The sequence below is a fragment of the Kryptolebias marmoratus genome, linkage group LG14 (genome assembly GCF_001649575.2).
Source record: "Kryptolebias marmoratus isolate JLee-2015 linkage group LG14, ASM164957v2, whole genome shotgun sequence".
Lineage (NCBI taxonomy): Eukaryota > Metazoa > Chordata > Actinopteri > Cyprinodontiformes > Rivulidae > Kryptolebias > Kryptolebias marmoratus.
Genome location: NC_051443.1, coordinates 11,659,102 through 11,680,068, shown reverse-complemented (window position 1 = coordinate 11,680,068; position 20,967 = coordinate 11,659,102). Strand labels below are relative to the sequence as shown.

The window sequence follows — 20,967 nt, the reverse complement described above, 5'->3', positions numbered from 1 at the left end:
CAATCCAGCTTACATCACATCTCAGCTTTAAAAGCTCAACTCCACACTCTCTATTTCTGAATTGAGAAAGCTCCTCGGATGAGAAGCGAAACGTCTTCAGCTACAGAATAGAAGTCCAGTTGTTTTTGTTTTTTAACTTTTTTTGAGATTTTCCTTCTGTTTTTGTACATGATAGACTTAAGGAGATGCACTGGATTTCTGTTCTGTAAAAAAGATGCAGCATCAGTTCTGAATTTCTAACTATTGTTGATAATAACAGGATAATCTTGAGACGGATCAATTGGGTTATTACATGAAAATCATACAGATGTAAAGCAAAAACATCTGGCCAGAGGCAGGCAGAGAAGTAAAATGTAGAATTTTTGAACCTTTATGAGCTCCTAAATCAACGTATCATTTAGAGAATGAACCTTGTTAAGATCGAACCATGCCCATCAATGTGTAGTTGACTCAAAAAATAACTTACAAGCAGAAAAAACAGCAGAAATGTTGTCATTTACGCGTGTGAATGGAGATGGTGTCACGCTTCAGGGAAATGGGGATTTTATCCAAATTAAACAACAACACTGTTGTGCTTTGGAAGCAATTTAGTCTAAATGAGCTGCTTTTTTGACACTTTTGTTTTCTGACAACAGAAACAGAGAAAAATATGAGTGGGAGCAGTTTGGTGGGAATTCACATTCAAGCTGGACTCTTAGTTTCTTCTCGGGTGACCGTTGTATTCTGCCTGAGGTTGGTGTTCCCCGTACAACACTATGAATCTTTAGCAACCTTCGGCTAAGGGCTTGTATGTCTTGCGCTTGTTTTTTTTTGTTTTGTTTGGTTTTAAAACCAATTCCTCGACTTTAGACATGAAAATGAATACTACTTTGGTGAGCTACAACCCCCAAGCCATTTTAAAAGGAAAACAAATGAGTAAAACTCATGAGAAATGCCATCTATTTCATATCTAAATTTTAACTTCAATTGATTTGCTCTTTGTGTGCGTGCTAGTTGCTGTTTCTTTGCACCGGCTTCTGCTGCATTTTGCATTTTAAGGTTCTTCATTAACATCATTACTTGAAAAGCTTAAGGAAACCTTATGGCTCAGATGGACCCACACGCTGGACAGTCCCCCCTGGGGATTACCGGCAGCTGAGACTTTCCTCCTCGGCACAACAAGCACAAGTGTGGAACAAATGACTCAAACGTCCCACTGAAATCCATTACTCTGAACGTATTGCTGTGTTGCATTTAAAAAAAAGAAAAAAAAAGAAACAACAACAAAGATTTCTGTCTCTATGTACTCGGACGCTAAGTTTCTTGTTCTCCGTGAGACCAAACTGCTGCACAATCAAAGCACTGGCTGCTTTCTACTCCCCGAGGTACTCTGTTTATAATGAGACAATAAAATCCAGCAGATTGAGAGCCAAGCATGTTTACTGCAGGTGTGAAGCTCTGATAAACGACAAAGAGCTTTCTGTGCAATAATTAGCTGTGTCTTAGGAGAGGCTGCAGAAAACACTGTGCTCTCTCTCTCCAGTCGGATGCATATTAATAGGCCCGAAAACAAATATATTCCTGGTGTGGTGGTATGAGTCTGTATTTGCCTGTGTTCATGGGTGGGTGAATGAGTTTCACTATTAGGATCGGTGTGTGTGTGTGTGTCTGTGTGTGTGAGAAGAAAATGGAAAGTAAATGTTGAGGCTCTAGGCCCTCATTTCTCTTGCCTCCTGCAACATTAACTGTCCAATAGTAGCATAATGGAGGGGAATCCATTGTGGTATTCAGACAAAGCAATGCGCTGCCTCCCCAGTGTGTGCATGTGGCTGCATATGGTTTTTTAAAATGTACATTTCGGCACGTGTTTGCGCTGCAGTGTTTGAATTGGTCCTGTGCTGTTTTGAGGCAATTGAATGAAAAAAAAAATGTAGAGAGAAAGGAGATTAAGTGCTCTGGGGAGTCTGCGTGGGTGTCTGTGCTTCACACGGCCCCTCGCTCTCTAAATCTCGCAGGCTAACAAAGGAGTTGCAAGGAGGAGAAAGCTGCACTCCGACGAGCCCCCCCCGGGCCAGAGGAGGCAGACGAGAGGCAACGAGGGAGAAAGGGGGAGCCGGTTATGCTTCTACGCTTTAACAAACAAACTATAAAACACCTTGCCACTGCTGAGGGAAGCAATAGCAAAAGGAATGGGACCCAAAAAATGGGGGGAAAAAAAGCAAAAGGCACCAAATATATTTGAAACGAGAGGGTCAGAGTGATGGATTAAATCATCATAGGGAAGGTAAAAGGGGTGTGCAAAGCTAGAGGACAAAAGGCTTATGCAATCTTGACGATGCATAACTCCCCAGGAAAAGTGCAGGAGCTGTCCAGCTTTATAGAAGAGGCCTGTCTGACACTTAAACTGCTCCTGCTTTGGTGCACGGCTTAAAGCTGCAAAGTCATGAAGGCTGGTCAGAAAAAGCAAAAGAATCAGCATGATATTTTTCTCATATCAATGGTTAATGTGTCCTTAAATTAGGAATTTGGAAGCAAAAATTTTGACCGGGTGCCAACCACCACGTGGATTTGTTTACCTACAGAAGCAGCCAAAGTGACTGAAAATAGGTCAACAATGGCGACGTCCGTGAAAGAGCTGTTGGAGATCAAGAAGTCTGACAATTCTGTTGTATTCACGCTCCAATTTGTTGAGTAAAATATGAGTGTGTACCTGTGTCTCAGAAGTGCATATTAATATATCTGGAAAACTACTGGAGTAAACACTTTCAAACTGCACCATTCAATATAATTCAGGAATACCTTTTGTATGTTTGATATCATACTTTAAGATGAGCACCTTTAAAACCATTTCAGAAACAAGTCCAAAACACCCTAATGGAGCCACCGTTTGCCCCCACCGGGTGGAAGTGTAATGACAAATGTGTGAGCCGAGGTGTTAAATCAATACTTTTTGTGACTTGTTGATGGATAATTGATCTCATCACTGGGACCGCTCATGCATGCTCACAATCCTCCAGGAAGTCAGGGGACACAGAGGGGGAAGGCCGCCGAGCAGGAGTGGGAAGTGGGAGAGGATGGGGGGAGGGGGAGGAGGAGAAGTAGATGTACAAACAGAGATGGTAAAAAAGAGAAAAAGAAATGAATATGGGGAGAAGTAAGGAAGAGCAGAGTAAAATAAATGCTAAAGAAAAGAGTGGAAAATGAAATAAAACACTTTGATTTCAAAACCATTGAAGCTAAGAAGCCGAAGAAGAGAAATTAGGAAAATCTGCCTCTCCTCTTTCTCTTTTCAGTCACCATTTTAAAACTTCTTTGTTGAGTTCTTCACAAAATGCAATAAGGATGGGAGAAGCTACTTTGGATGCCTCTGGCTCCGAAAATAAAGTCCTTTTACTTGTCCCATTGAAAATGTTATGTAAGGTAACTAAAGCCCATCTACATTTTGGATGAATAACTCCTGGTTCAGTCAGAACAAAAACAAATACAACTTTTTATATCCCAAAATATCTCTTTTTTAATGGGTGGTTGTTGGCTACAATAAAGAGGAGAATATTTCCTGTTTATAAAAGAAAAACAAACAAAAAAACCTTTATGCCCTAATGGAATCACACACCCCCCCATTTATTTATTTATTTTGAAAATTTTATTGGTTTTAGGATATTTTGATGCTTTCCCAAATCTTTTTAAGTTCTTGATGGAAATTCAGCAAGTGAGCTTTGAGTTTGGGTCTGCATATTTAAATCTTTGGGAAAATCTTGCACTGTGAAACGTTTATTATTTTGTTTTTACATCAAAATGGGAAGTAATGACACAACAGTTGACTCATCCTATATAAAAACTATAGTTATTACCATTGTGAAGGCACCTTATTGCAAAAGAGGCAGAGATTGGAAACGAAACACTGGTGTGTGAGTTTTCTTCATACATTTCATGCTTCTTTATCTGATGCAGTCTTTTTATTTCCTGTAGTTAAGTATAAGGTTTAAGTATTGACTGTGAACTGCTGGCATGGGTTAAATGGAATGGTGAAAAAAATAAAGAACTGCTTAAAAAGGTACAAATTCACAGAAGCCTGAACGTGAATCTATCCATATTTGTTTATTGCCAGACAGCGAGAGTCTGGAACATGAACTCAAAAGCGAGCCGAACAGATAAAAATAACTCAGATTGTCAAACAGACAATCCAATGACTCAGACATGACAGAAAAAAAAAATACATAAAGAATAATGAACAGCATTCAGATAAGGAAATGGGGCAAATCAAATCAACGAGTTTGAAAGACAAGTTTGAAAAACAAAACTACAGCGTTTTTATTGTCTTTTAAAAAATTATCAATGTTTTTATGTTGTCTACCTCACCATGTTTTTTTTGTATAATTTTTTAAAATTTGATTCTCTGTGTTCTGAATCACCAGTAAATTACCAGTACATGTTATTTCTTTAATTTGATCAAGAATACCTATATTGCAAGATTTTAACACTCATATGAAACGAATCCAAAATACATCAACCTGATGCAATGAATTTATTTCATCTTTTTGTAAGACTGCGATATGAAGCTAAAACCCGTTAGGTTAGGCTGCTTCATTTGTAGCTCTAGATAAATCAGTTTTCCATAAAGGCATAAAAACAACTTAACTCCACAAACAGAACAATACAGGAAAGTTAAAAAAAAAGTTAAAAAACAAAAACAACTGGACTTCTATTCTGTAGCTGAAGACGTTTCGCTTCTCATCCGAGGAGCTTTCTCAATTCAGAAATAGAGAGTGTGGAGTTGAGCTTTTAAAGCTGAGATGTGATGTAAGCTGGATTGCTTGCAAATTGTTCTCACTCTCCTAACAATGGAGGCTCGTTAGAATCCTTGTTTGTCTGACTCACTGAGGGGCCACTCTTGTCACATGAGTGCAGGTGTTGATTGGAGTGAAACTGACTGGGGATCAGGCCTAAAGCTCCATTATATGTTTTTGAAAGCTGAAATCTGAGACCTCCTCCTCTGTTTAATGTTGGTTTCTCCTTTTTGACATAGATGGCTTCTTTTACCCCCCTCTCGAACCATCTGTCTTCTCGGTCCAAAATATGAACATTTTGATCCTCAAAGGAGTGTCCCTTATCCTTGAGGTGTAGGTGGACAGCTGAGTCCTGTCCCGAAGAGGTGGCTCTCCTGTGTTGAGCCATGCGTCTGTGGAGAGGTTGTTTGGTCTCTCCAATATAAACCAGCATAATACAGGAAAGGACATGCAGAGATCTGGACTCTGTAATAATATCAAATGTGCTGCACCAAGTGTCTCACATTTCCACTTTCTTGGACATAAGTGAAAATTTTAAACAAACACATATTATTTGTGCTGGCAATGTCTGTTTAATCTGTGCTTCAAACATTTATAGTTTCCACTTTTTTTTTTTACCAGCAGTGGAGTTCTTAAGCACACAGAATTTAAACACGTCAGGTTTTGGTTGTGATGATTGTCTGTCATCAGAACCTTACATCAGCTGCCTGAGAATATCTCCACAAAGACAGGAAACAAAAAGAGAAAAAGAACAGAGACAGATGAAGGAAGTGCTCCAAGGCTGCAGATATCTAAATTGAATTTTTATCAAAACAACAAAGAAATCTGGAAAAACACAACAAAACAAAAAACCTCTACAGCGTCGAACAACAAAAGAGAAGGAAAACAGGTGCACAAAGTGTCATCCTAGATGCTGCAGGAGTGTCGAAACGCTCAACAACAAAACACCCAAACAGAAGCATGGTGGCGTTGTGCATGCAGCTCAGTCAGTGAGGAGTGTTCGGACCGTTATATAGGGGAAACCAGAGAACAACTACCCAAACATACGGTACAACCCCAAGCTGCTTCTTCAGGTCAAGACCCAGTGGTCCACTTGCATCTTAAAGATAATAGACACTCTTCCGAGGACAGTCATGTTCATATTTTGTACTCAGAGGAGAAAAAGAAGCCATGTTTGTCAAATGGGAAAGACCAACACTAAACAGAGGAGAAGGCCTTGGGATTCAACTTTCCAGCACAGACAATGCAGCTTTGAATCTAGTCCACAAATTTCCACCTTCTTGCATGTGACCAAAACATTTCTCATGTAGACCAGGCCAACAAAGACCCTAATGACCCTCAGGAGGGAGGGGAGGGAGATCTGCATGTGATTGCTACGTCTCCGAAATGAACACAGTTTAAAACTTTGGCACTTAAGCTCCACAGATAAGAAACGAAACGTCTTCAAAAATCAAAAAAGACATCCCACCGCCTTTGATTGGACTATAGGATTACATTGTGCTGGAAAAAGGGGTGGGTTTGGGGGAGTGGGGGGAAGGGATAGCCCAATATGAATTTAGTCTACTGACATGCAATCTGTGACCATTTCGAGCCACAACCTAACCTGAACACTGAAGCACTGATTACTGAACACACGCAAGTGAAAATCTCTGTCATGCTGTTCAAGTAATATTACTTGATGCATGATGTTGCTGTAGACATGAAATAACACCCTGCAGGGGGGAAAAAATTACAGGTGAAATCAAAGACAAACAGTAACTGTTTGTAGGCGTTTACCATTTAGCCAGTAACTGCCGCTGATTAAAACAACCCGCAGCGAAGTCAAATCCAGCCCAGCTGACGGACCCGTACTCAGATTTATGCGTTGATATAGCAGCAAAAAGGACTAATCTACTGACGAGTTCTGAAAGCATCGGGCTATCGACCCAGCCAGTGTTTGCGCTAATGGGTGCAGCAGCTTTAAGGGCCTTGAAGAGTGTGCAGATGCTGCAGTGAATTCTTGGATCACAGAGCTCTGCAGACGAGTGCCACCAATGATCTGCCTAAAACATGATTAGTTATGTATCTGAAACAAAAGAGAAGGGGGACAGATGGAAAACAGGAATCCAGAGAAGGAAGAAGAAGGAAAAGCATGAATTTCAATAAGGATGTCTGGATACACTTTCATGGTGTGGATGATCTTCAGATTATTTTAAAAGCATTCAAAACGATGTAGTCAAGTGGGCTTGAATTGACTTTACATGCGTCAGTTTTTTTTCTCCTGGAGCCTTGATTTAGGCATTAAAGCAAAGACAAAAAGGTTACATCAAAAGGCAGCTGTACTTGTTGGTAATTGAAGACGGGCAATAATTCATTAGATCACACAAAAACCAAAGCACCACAGCCAGTATGAAGGAATAAAATGAACTGTTTCCTTAACTGATTTGACACAACCGTTAGCTTTTGTTGGCTAATGCGTCTTAAAACGCTGCAGACACAATTTGCTGTTTTACAATGGTCATTTTACTTACAAACTTTGAAATTCTTGCGTCATTAATTGTATCTCACATCAGTTTGCCGTGAACCCAAATTTGCCACATGTGGCTCCTGTTCCTGCTGTTAAGTTTAATAATCACAGAAACAGATGCAGCCACACACAGTGTGATGTGCACACGCTGAGAGTGGGAATAAATACAAAAAGTGGCGGTGCAGTGCAAAGCTACTGAGGCGAAGAGAGTAACGCTGGTAGGCAGGTGGGAGTGGAGCCGTCTGCTCACCAGTCGCTGTGAAAGACTGACACCTAACTCTGAATGCAGTGTTTCTCAAACACACACACACACATACACTAGTTCTAACAGTAGTCTCGGCTGCGTTCATCGCTGTGCACTGCAGAACACCAAACAGCGAGAGCCGAGGCAAATGCACACACAGGAACAATCTACATCAGAGCGTGCGTGAAGAGTTTTACCTCCAACACTATCAACCAGCGCCCACCTCACTGTCACTGCCTTCTTCTGTGGAACATTTCAGTTGAAACTTTTTAAGTTGAGTCATAACGGAACATCAGCTGTCACCAGCTTCAGCTGTAACGCACAAAACACAATGAAGTTCTGTAAGAGGACGGTGGCGTTGTCACTGAATGATGGAACAGGGTGGGTGTTTCCTTTGTGCCGTCTCCACGCACAAATACTTTCTGCAAAAGATTTAAACACAAGAGTCCCTGAGTTTGGGATGGCACTGAGGTTGACTGGAACCTCACTTGTGGTAACGAGAGTAACTGGTGCATGTAATATGGGCCGACAGCCAGTTTGAGTGTTAGGGAGATGGAACAAGATATTGATTTTTTTTTTCAAATTCTTTGGTGTAAAATAAACTCCCTGCTTTCTTTTAACTTGTTCTGTACGACAGAAGATCCCCCTGACACTTTGTAAAGCAACATATAGAACAATTCTCAATATTAATTTTGTTTTTACTTTAGATCATATTGGAGATTAGTAATATTTCACACAGCAAGTCCCAGACCAGCGGCCTGTACTACGAAGCGGGATCAGTGTCTTGGGAAAGTTACTTCAGACTCAGTTCGGGATTTTCAGTATCATGAAGCTGCTTCCCTTCACTTAAAGATTACAGATGTCAAAGCACCACCTTTCAACCAATCAATGTCCATAAAAATTATATATGAAAACCGTTTCTCTGTAGGAAAGCCCAGGTAGTACAGTAAAGGTAGACTGATCAATCAGTAGGTTGAATAATTTTGACAATTGTTGCAGTTTTTAAATGAACTGGCCTCAACCACAGGTACATCTGCGGCTCAGCACTACCCTGTTATGTTTGACTTTATGCACTTTCCAGAGTTCCTTTCACAGCCTTTCTTCATCTTTCAGAGCCTTATTTTTTATTTGGTAAGACAGAGAAATGTTATTTAGTGAGAAAACATCCAGGAATTCACAGCAAGCCTTCAATAAACCGGAGCACAGGTAAAAATGTGTACTGATCCACATTGGACCTCAGGGATAAATCACTTAATCTGTCAAAGAAAAATTCTACTCTGCTGTTTTCTAGTTCAAACACTGTGAACTTCCAAGTAACTTAAGCAGAAGACAGCATAGGTTCTGGTTTTAGAAATATCTTTTAAGCAGTTCAGAAATATACTTTTAAAGCAGTTCCAGCAGCATGTCAATGTTTCTTGGAATTATCTAAACCATCTTATAAGGTGTACTCACCATACTTGTTCAACTGAAGATAAAGCACAGAAGGATAACTTTTGGAAACTCATTTTCCATGTCTAATTTGGAAAAGACAAACTGTTACACCGTATACTTTATGTTATGCACTTCAAATTTATAAAACAATCCAACAGTGAAGTTTTTAAAAATCAGCCTATTACCAATGTAAGACTGTAACAAAAATCTCAGGTCCAGACAAATTAAGAACACATTTATTTTCAGCAGGATTTGTCCTCTGATGGTGTTTTCACAGCTCTCGGGGGGAAAAAAGACTTCGAAAACTGCAGCTCATCAAGAATGCTGACCTCCCCAAGTCCTTAATCACACCAATAAAGTGAAGCACATTACACAGGTGCTTAAATCACCTCACTGGCTCCCTCTGCGTCAAAGAATAGATTTTAAAATACTAAAATATCGTCTACAGAGCATTTCTTGGTCTTGGGGAACAAATACATTTCTGATTTAATTGTGCTTTCCGAGGCCCAGAGACCCTTCAGGTAAATTAGACTAGCAAAAACCAGCGTGTAACATTTAGCAGTTTGTCTTATTACCTAAAATGTTCAAGAATATAAGCTACTGAAGAGACAAACACTGACCTGAGTCATCATGATAGCCTCAGCCTGACCCACACTCAGTCCTAGCATCACACAGTGAAACTGAGGGAGGGTATGTGGGGACACTTTGAGTTGTGATGAACCCAAACAAGATAGGCCAGATGAAGCATTTGCAGCTCATGCAAATGGTGATGCTTGACATCAGAGTTCAGTAACGTCAGCTGCTGAACCACAACCTGCTTCAGTGACTGATGGCACAGCAGAGTCAAAAACAAGCCATGTCGTTGCTTTGTTATATGCAGACATCAGCTTGAAAGTTCTAACATAAGTTAGGCTGATTCAGATCTGTATACCTTCACTTAGCCAAATCCTTGTGAAAGAGAAAATGGTGACAAAGCCAACCCCCCCCCCCCAAAAAAAACAAAAAAAACCCCAAAAAAACAAAACAAAAGTTCAAAACATTTGCCTAGTTAAAGTGGTTGGCTAACCCTACGTAACTCAACAATAAACACCTTAGGATACCAAAAGTGACTGCAGTTGCTTCTCCCAACTTAAAACAGGTTTGGAGGTTTAATCAGAGTGCCAAGTTGATTTTAGCTTCCTAGCATTTGTATTATTTTGTTAACAGAAAACAGGAAAACTCTAAAAGAATAAATCTACTTATATCAGGTCTTTTGCTCATTTAGGACATTTCTTTCAGTCCAGTAAATAATACCATGGTTTTATCTTGGTCCCAGCATGCTTTGATCTTGGTTTCGATTTTGTCTCAATCCCTCAAAATCTTAGTCATGTCTCAGTCTCTGGAACTGTGGTTTTGACCTCGACTTGGCCTTGGTTATGTAGTCTTGACTCAAGAACTTCACAAGTACCAGAGCAAGTTTTCTTTTCAGGTAGATGTAGAAGACATTTTCAATTGCATGCAGATCTATTTTTAAATGAAGTCGTGAGTGCAGACTTAGAGTGAATCATATTGCCGCAATGGTTGTTTGTTGAGGTACCTGCTCTTATTGGCAACCCCTTCTGCAGCTTCCGTGATGCCAAAAATAAAACAAACAGGCAAGGTGAGTCATGACTCTGCTTATGCTGGTCTCACCTGACAGGAAGACCCTGCTTTGAATCAATATCTCACAGTTGTGTTGAAACATTAGAAATCACATTCTCCGAAGTGTGGAATAAACTATGGAGTAGTTTGAACTTATGCAAGACACAGAAAGATAGTGTTTTGTAATTGTAATAAGTAATATAGTGTGGTCACAGAGGAGGAAAATGGGTTAGATCTTGGTATTTACCTGTAGTTTAGAATTACTGTTTCGCATGGGAAGATATACGTAGCGTTACAATAATTTTTTTGTAAACTTTTGAAGAAATTTGTGTTTTTATCATATAACCATCCTGCTGCCCTTGGTTCAAAAAGACTCACAAGGCCTTGCTTTCAAAACAGGAGGATTAAGTATAGTCAAAAGCCTCTTGGAAGTAGTACTGTTGCATTCAGAATTAAATGTAATCTTTATAAGACATATATTTCTTTTGTATATGCAGTTGTGTAAATGGTACAAAATGTATATGCCAGCAAGTGACTGTAGGCATGTCTGATTATGGTGAGACTTGTTGTGACATCACCCAGTGATTTTATTTGAACTGTCAATTTGAGGTTGATGGAAAAACAGGTAAAGTAATGGATGGTTGGAATTTGAGGTTGTGTGCTCAGTCAGAGTTGGAATGTTGCCATTTTGGTACTTCTGAGGTTAGAATTGAAAGACCATATTTGTTCAAGGAGGAAGAGCTGAAGACAGAAACTTCAAAGCTGATTGGAGATTGATCCATCTGTTTTCTGTACCTGTTTATTCCTGTTCTAGATCACGAGTGGCTGCTACATGTTTTTGGTAGTCAATGGGCAAGATGCAAAGTACACCGTGGACAGGCCGTCAGTGCACCACTGTACACACTACACTAAAACACTAACCCTAATCCATTTTTCTTGAAAGGTATTTGTAACCAACTGCTTCTGTGTTTGTGTCTTTTAAAACCCCCAGCTGGTAGAGGAAGATGGCTGCTCATCCTCAGCCTGGTTCTGGTTCTGCTGGAGTTTTTTTCCTGTTAAAAAGAAGTCATTCCTCTCCACTGTTGCCTGTCACCTGATGCTTGCTCAAGATGGGGGAATGAATCATAGTAAAGGTTCAATACAACCGGGTTCTATTTAGAGAGACAATTTTTCCAAATTAGCATTTTATGTTTTACTAAATCTGATTGTTTTGAATTGTATTATGTCTTAATAGGACTGTAAATATTTGGGATTTGATCCGATTATACTCGACTTAGTTCACAGTGAAATAAACAGTATTGAATTAATTTGCATGTAATTGGATTTGAATTGGACCTCTTTGTTTTTACCTATATAGCCCTATGATTTCTTTTATTGTGAGCTGGCACTGACGTAGTATTTTAAAAGGATCACATGCACTCTGATAAGAAGAAGTGAGTACAGTTAATTTAACCGCAATATTTCAGTGAAAACTGGCATCCGGGGTCCATTTTCTATAGAGGTGTAATGAAATACATGCTTGTAACAAAACTGTCCCAAACCTCACAAATAACCCTTTCCAGAATGAGTCTGATTTTAACACAAGTCAATCCCAATGTGGTAAAAAGCTGTATTTATTAGAGGAGGAGGAGGAGGAGGAGGATAATGGAAAATTAATGATGGTGCTTGATAAGCCCAGGATGATCATAAACAATAACCTCAGGGAGGATAACCACATGCTGTTAAGGGTACATTTTACCTTTCGTCCTTGACTTTGGAGTCAAATTAAATCTTTGCTTTTTGGTGCACAAATTTACAAGTAAAAACAAATTTAGACGTAAAAAGGTTTTTTGTTAATGGGTTGGTTTAATTTCATGGGTTCTGATGCATTTTAGCCAAGTAAAAATTCTTTGTGCTGACAGAATTAATTTTGTCTGATTTTTGCCAGCAGTATGCTATGAGTCATAGAATTACCCATGCTGGTTCTTTTCCACAAATCTGATGTTGGCTAAATGCATATTTATCTTTGATGGGCTTTAGCTCACCCTCTGCAAGGCTGCGGCTGCAGCAGAGCAGCATCCACTCGGCCTCGCCGATGCCTTGCTTTATTCGTTGTATTTGGATTGATGCAATGCTAATGTGAGCAGAGCAGTGTCCATCAGAGACGGAAGTGCTGGGCTCAGAGCTGTCAGGGCCGCAGGCTGTAAATTTGGACAGAGTGGTAGTTTGTGCTTTGTTTTCATTGGCATTTGTTTGGCCTGGAGAAGAGGTTGAAGAATTACTGTGGCTAATTAAATCTGCATCCAGTTTAGTGAGGGGGATATTTAAAGAGCTTGTTTGAAAAATGGGGGCAGGGTTCTAGCAATTTGAAGCTGTATTGTGATCAGTGTGATGTTATTTTAATTTATTGATTTTTTTCAACTAAATGCCTCATAAACTTGTTAAAAAAAACCCTCAAAAGTCACAACACATTTTGTTAGTCTTAAACTTGTTGGATTATTTTTTTAACTATGTAATACCGCTGTTTCACTTCTGTGTATTTGCCTATTTACTTTTTATTTCTATGTTGCATTGCGCGGCGGTAAGGGGGCTGCGGTATCTCGGTGGTCAGGGGAGCAGTCTCATGATCCTGAGGCTGTAGGTCTGATCCCAGGTTGTGTCAGGAAGGGCATCTGACAGAAAACAACTGCCAATTTTATCATGCGAGTTCATTCACTGTGGCAAGACCAGCCGAAACAAACAAAAAAATAAAAAATTGTGTAGCGTTAAGAAAATAACATTACCTATTTATGTATCTGGTACTCTAGCATTCAGGACAGGATCTTTAGAAACACCAGGTTGTCACAGGTTTATTGGTCGTGCCAAAAAAACAAAACAAATCTACAACATGAGTGTGGCAATTTTTAAATGTTTTATACACACTATACCTTACATCTGCGCCATAACGACAACAAGTTATATTATATGCAGTGACCCAACCATGATGTTACACAATCTCATGCTATACTGTGCAAAGACGCTGTCTGCACTGCTATGGTACTTTGGTGTACTAGTGATGCTTTTATGTGTAACAGGTGTTGCCATTGCTTGTCTTTCTTCATTAGAGCTGCGTATCAGTGGTGTATTCCTTTGTGTTCTTGAAATATGTACTGTGACCATGGCTAGATGTTGACAGAGGACTGAAATTTGGGCATTACATCACAGGCTAATGAAAGAATTGCAACAAGAAGATGCAGCTGAACACTACAGATAAACTGAAGTGACATCAGACATAGGAACATAACACCACACCAATGAAAAAGAAAAAGAGATGGTTGCGAGTCCAATGTAGGATACACCTGTTTAAAATTCCATCATGACAGATCAAATGGGACTTCTAAGCTTACTAAATATTGTTTGGAGAGAACTGTCACACATTCCTAGGTACTACAGTGAAATAAAAAAAGACAGCTGATTACCTCTCACAGATCATTTGACACATGTTTAATGCAAAAAAAAAAAAAAAGTCTCGCTTCACACCGTGTGGTGACCTCACGCTGCCTCGTTCTCATTGCTGTCTGCTTTTATCACGCGCACACCCCCTCACACAGCTACCGCGTGTGCAGCGTCTGTCTGCTGGTGCTGATAGGCAACATGTGGTTTCTTCTAAACACTAATCTGCACTAATCTGTCACACACGTGGTGTGTGTCAATCATGGGCAAACTCACAACAAGTTCTCTGGTAGGAAGTGCGGATCACAGTGCAGACTTCCTGCCTCTCTGGGCTATCGGGATGTACAGACCCAGCTCACAGTGATGGGTTGCGCCCTCACACACACACCCACTCTCTACAACAACAGTGACTCAATGTCTTAGTAATCAACCACAAAGTCTCTCTCTCTCTCTCTCTCTCTCTCTCTCTCTCTCTCTCTCTCTCTCACACACACACACACACACACACACACACACACACACACACACACACACACTTGTGTAACACTTTTGAACAAGCAGTTAAAACAAAACAAATGAAATTTGGAGGCAAGATCGCAAACAGAGTCCTTCATCACTGCAAGTGGAGCACCTGTTGTGATCCAGGCTGGCTGCGCTCATTGCTGGACCACACGCATTATGTCGTGACTCACCAGTCCCCTGCCTCTATTGTCCATCCATAAGAAGAGACATGGGGGGGGGGGCAGTGAGAGGATGATGTGAGATCACAAATAAAAGAACTAAGGAGGAGGAGAATGAGGAAAAAGAAGATGAAACACAAAAAGAGTGTTGCAGTGATGAGTGCTTTGTGGGTGGGACTCACCAGCTCAACCGAACCATAGTGTTTCCTGCTGAAGTCTCCACGCCTGCAGCCCAGGTCCTCTGAGGCAGAGCTGTAACCCAAACACATGGTCAGACACATGGCTTGTTCACCCCAAATCCCTCCACGCATATTGTTCATACTAAGGCTGATTTCACTCATTCACAAGTGGCAGATGAAGCATCTGAGTTTCTCTTTTAGCTCACTTATTGCACTCTGACTGCTTGTTCACAGACATGTCCTTCTAACTGTGTCTTCCCTTCTTCTTTAGTCCTCATTCTATGTCTTTCCATCTATCCTGTCTGTGTCTCCGTTGGTGCATTAGGTTCTGCTGGTGGCGTGGTGATTGGCCAGGAGCGGCAGCCAAACCCAGTTCTGCCTGAGATGTCGACCCTGATTGAATTAGGCTTTAGTGGTAGATGCAAACAGTCAAATGCAAATCTTTTGTAGTTACAGTAGCAAACCAGACTTATCTTTCATTCTAGATCCATTACAAGGACAGCTGGTCACTGGTTCAAGTCATTTCATGTTTATGTTAGCCATATGATACAATTATGTGTCCAGAAAGAGCACTACACAGCATTTTATTGTTTTATATCACAGTGACCCTACAACAACCTTGTCAGTGACTAAACTCTTGGTTTTGAAGAAGGGAACTGACAGTATCACTGTTCTATTTTCAGTCATAACAAGCATATTACCAATGATGTTAAGCCTAAAATCTTTAGAGACTAATTAAATTTAAAGGAAAAAAAGCTAGGTATAATTCTGAAACAATCAGTTAACTTCTCCCATTTAATAATATTATATGTTTTCTTTGAAAACCAAAATGATTAAACTGTATCAAAAGCATCAAGGACTAAACTAAAGATAGAAAGCAAACACACACAGACGTGAGTTCACACATGCAGGGAAGTTACGAAGTCGTTCTGTCACACAAAAGTCACTTCAGGTAAGAAGGAAAATAATTAAGATTTTGCAACTAGCAGTGCCTCCAGAGACTGTCAGCACTCCATAAATATAACTGGTGTGGCAGGATTTTGTGGTACTTCATTTGGCTTTTACAGTGAAACTGCTCAAGAACTTAGGCTGCTACTTATGAGCTCTTTGTGTTAGATGCTGGTATAAAACTGTAAGTAATAGGTTTAAATATCTGCTGAGAAACACACGGATATTAATTTAATGTCTATTTAAATATGAAGCAAACATCACTTAACTTCAAGGCTAAAAACAGAAAAACAGTTTATCCAAAGGGCTACCAATACCCTTTCATAAAATCAGAGTTGTGTTTGTTTTATTTTGTACAAATCTGATCTGTATAAATTAGTCTTACAGGAGAAAATAATAAAACTTGCTTAAAACCACATCTGCTTTTGAATTCAGTTATACTAATTATATAATGTCACAACATCACCTCTTTACAAAAATGACTAACTAGGACAGTGATTCTCAACTGGTGGGTCGGGGGCCTTTTCCTGGGCAAAAACCTTTATGAAACAAAAATCAATATTCTAATTTTTATGTTAGTCCAGTGGTTATTTATTTATTTTTTGACTGAATAATTTTGATAAGATATTGTTATCTATTTTAGTAGGTGCGGACTCAGCTAAAGCGACATATTTTGAGTCTTCTTGAAAATACTTCCTAGTAGTTGAAGGTTTGTATTTCATGTTTGTGTGTGAAAGCAACATTGAGTCTATTAAAAAGGCAGAAGGTACTGAAGTGAAAAGTTTTAGTTTGCAGCTAATTGAGCATAAAAGGGAATATTTCCTTCTCATGCATCGCCACTTGCTGTTTATTTTGGTTCATCATTAAGCTTCAGTTTCGCTGTTATAACATTGTTCACAATCTTATGTGGTTGTTGCTGTACAATTATTGAGTTTTTGGAGTAAATTTTCTAGTACTGGTTATGTACTATGTCTGATCTTATGATGTATACTGATATAAGAGCAACATTTTCCACTTGTCTTTCATTCCACAAACATGGACATGGAATCAATTGATGTGTAAGTTGAAGTTGTGCGCTTGGTTTGGTCTTTATTTGATGTAGAGGAGAATAGAAGATAAACTGCAGACTGAAATATGCTAGAATAAAGCAAAAAAAAACACTAAGAAGACCCAAAAGATGGTGGATGAGATCATGATAGACGCTGACAGAAGACTGTAATTTGGACATTACCACATTCATGGAACAATTGTGACAAGATCATGGTGAATACAGCAGATTAGTTGCAGCAATATCCCATGTAAGAACAAAACACCACACCAACAAAAACAAGACAATTACGCCCCTACTTAGCATGCTCCAAGCATATGCCATAATGTGCTGTTTCTTTCTCAACTTTTGGCCCAAGATACGTAATGGGCATGCATCATGAGCGTGGCAAAAATGCAAATCTGTGTGACAGCAGCACCCAGTACCTCTGACTCAATGAGCACGCTGTCTTCTTCACCCAACGTAGAACTGGTCTTTTATTTTTACTGCCACACCTTAAACCCCAGTATACTTCATCTGCTACACCTTATAAAGGCCAACCTAAAAGTGCTGAGCTGAAGTGAACAGTTCCCTTAAGAAATTAACAATACAGTATGCAAGTAAGAAAAGGCATTTTCATGACTAATTGTTACTTTAATGTTCACTATCGACTAGAAATGCCACAGACAGAAAGAATGAGAGGTAAAGCAAGACTAAACACCTTAATGTAAGTTGTGAAAACTGACAGGAAGTTGAGCAAAAAGTAAAGAAATAAAACCATTGCATGTAGACAAACTACTAACAAGTCATTAGGGGTCTAATAGCTAAACGTTGCCCGTTTCAAACTTTTTGCATATACTGTGTTTGCATGTATCTGTGTAATTGCCCGAGGCTCGTTTGCTTCCTTTAACTCTTTGACCCCCCACCCCCATCATTGCTTCTATCTCCACTTAACTGATCCCTCGTTTTTCTGCCAGCAGAGTGAGGCAGTTAATGAATAATTCATGGGTGAGCTTTAAAGACACATTTGTGTGTACAGGATGCATCCATCACTGCTCCCTTACAGTACTCGCTCTCCATCACGGGTCCAGCCCCGCTTCTACCTTTACCTTTTTTACTCTGAGAGCGGGGATCACGATGGCATTTTTGGAGAATCTAATCAAAATTTATACTGCCTCCACCATCTACTTTATTATTTATAAAAATAATAGATGATTAAAAAGAGAACATGCTTGAGTTAAAATATTAAAATACACCAATTATTCTAAATTCTAAGGTTTTGAACCTGGTCCTGACCACATTTTTACATTGTATTTATTTAACAATGACTAAGTTAAAATGCAAAAGATGTGTGTGAAAAGCTAAGTGTACATCTTATGATACAATAATACATGAGTTCTCAAATTAAATTTTCAAAGCTTCAAGTCTGATTTCTAGATAAGGTCAAAGATCCGGAACAAGGAGTGATAAGCAAATCATTTTTTATTAAATTTTCTTACAACTTACAATCCAAAGAATGGCCCTGTTTGCCTGACAGTAAAGCTTAATGTGTGCTGTAGTTCATTAAAATAATAACAATAATAATAATTTTGATCAATTTAATTTTCAGTCTGCCTTCTTTGAGCTGCCTAAACCTTGGTACAAAAGATGTTTTTGTTAGACAGAGAAACTGACCTTAATGTTTATTTGTCAAGCGGCCACTATGTGACCTTTTCACTACATTTATTGCTGAGAATGCAGACTCACACCTATATGTGACCCCAAACAGGGTGAAGAAAAAATAAATGCATATTTCTCCACCTGCATCTCACATTTGAAAGCTAAATTCTACCATTCTTTTCTTCTCTGCCAACAGAGGACGCTGGTCTCACTCTCTCCCTCATTTGCTCACTTGCACACTTTCAAAGGAACCATACCACTCCTATAACAAACAGTAAACATACACTTCATTGCATCTTACTAATGCATCCTAGTGCAACACAATATAACCTGTGGGCTGGGTCCACCATTGACCAAAGACTGAACCTAGAGAATCCCTGCAGTAGTCAGTCAGACCACATTAAGGAGTCATGCTCTAAAATATATGTCTGGTGTGTGACCTTATCCATCTTTCACTTTGTTGCAAGGAGAAGCTGTGACCCACTCTTTTACCAACATTCACTGAGGCTTGTGGTTCATGCACAGATCTTTTAAGGTCTTGCCACGGCATTTCAGTTGGGTTGAGGTTATCTGGACATTGACTGGGCCAAGACAATAAGTCATATGTCTTTTATTTATTCAGCCATTCTGTTGTAGATTTTATCTGTGATTATTGTCCTGTTGCTGAACCCAGTTTGGGTCTCATTTTTGACTGTAGAAGACTGAACTAAAAGGAACCCAACGGTCAACTTAATGCACCTTTTTGTGCAACACGTTAAAGTCAGGAGTTAATAGTACTGAAGGAGAACTGAGAGCAGAAGTTGAATTGCTGCTGACATGTGTCTGGGTTGGGAAGAGAGGTAGACATGGAACCAAACAGGCATGCACATGTGAGGTTGGAGGCAGTGTGTGGAGCACATCACTCTGACCGACAGTGCTGTCAGACAGCTTATTCTGCGATGTCGACTTGCTGTGTGTAAACATAGACTGATGTGGTGCTGAGCTGCGTCTATGGACCTAAACTGGAGTCATCAAAATGTCAAGCTTGTGAATTAAAGGAGACAAAGTGCCCATTTTAACAGGTTTACACAATTTCCTGATGTCTTATTGACATGCCTGTCATATGCTTCAGTCAAAATATCACTTGGTTTAGACATAGAAACTGCTTTTATAACTCTAATAAGAAGAATACAGCAGAACAAGCAGCTTTAGGTGGTAGGAGCGAGTAGTTTATCACTCCACCTCTTACCTCAGTCCTCTCTTCCTACAGCTCATGTCATAGAGCTCAGTTTTTCGCAAACAAGGCAACGACTAAGCATGAAGCCTGTCGGTAGGAAGGTCTGCTGAACAGAACCCAGAACCCAGACCAAGACGCAGCAGTGCACGCATGTCACTTTGAAAAACAGGAAGGTCCTAAATAGGTTTAACTACTAAAGCTTTAACAGAGTTTTACTGAAAGGTTAAATTCAGTTGTGAACAGCTGACCATAAATAATACTGTTCTGTCCCATTGGATTAGATTCTTTTTTTCTGTGACTTCTGCGGACTAAGTGGTATATTCCTCTGGCCAAAATATTGCAGACAGGCATGCATCAGTTCTGTCACTGCACTTTTTCCCTGTTCAATTTATGCTGCCGCACACATGGTGAACATAAAAAAAACAAACAAAAACAAAACAGTTTTTACTTAAAAGTGCAGCAAAGAACATGGCTGCAAATTAGTTAATAGGATATTTTCAAAAGCTAGGGGGCTACAAACCAAATGCCAGGTTTGTGTTTATACAGAGTATATATCTAACATAGTTATATTTTGCACTGATTGGATGAAATGTTGACAGCTCAATCATACAATAAATAATAAGGAGGTATTTTAGTGCCAATCAGGGACAACACATGTGTGACAAGGGCAAATGACTGCAAGATGTCCAGATGAAATAAAGCCCAAACCATCAGCCTTCCACCACCGTGCTTAACAGTAGGTATTTGGTTTATAGGCTTACATGCTGTGCTTAGTTTTTGCTAAATGTGGAGCTGTGCTTCATGCCCAACCCTATTTACTTAAATATCACCTGTCTAAAGAAAACTGCTTCAGTACTATTGTGTTTCACTCAGTTGTATCTTTGCTAATCTAAGCCACACTGCCATATTCTTAGAAAGAAGAGGTTTTTTAGGGCAGCCCTTTCTATTCCTCACACACAGTTTCCACATTTTGACTCAGTTTACAACACATGAATAACAGAACTGTATAATATGTCATGTTTTATTGTATTTACCTAATTTGAAGAATAGTGTGGAAAAGATTATTGTTTTATTTTGACTGTTTAATGCTAAACCTTATGAAATAATATAATAATATTAATAAATATTGGACACAGTGTTCCCTCGCCCGGACGCGGGTCACCGGGGCCCCACTCTGGAGCCAGGCCTGGAGGTGGGGCACGTTGGCGAGTGCCTGGTGGCCGGGCTTTCACCCATGGAGCCCGGCCGGGCACAGCCCGAAGAGGATACGTGGGTCCCCC

At 39.7% G+C, this 20,967-nt stretch overlaps 1 protein-coding gene across 8 annotated transcripts in view; it reads right to left on the bottom strand.

The window, feature by feature from the left end:
- Positions 1-20,967, bottom strand: part of garnl3 (GTPase activating Rap/RanGAP domain like 3) — an 84,349-nt gene that overhangs the window by 36,116 nt on the left and 27,266 nt on the right. For all 8 annotated transcript variants that reach the window (XM_017407790.3, XM_025004075.2, XM_017407787.3 and 5 more), the window contains one exon: positions 14,841-14,910. In XM_017407790.3, coding sequence (XP_017263279.1) covers positions 14,841-14,910 — 70 coding nt within the window. The remainder of the gene's footprint in view (positions 1-14,840; positions 14,911-20,967) is intronic.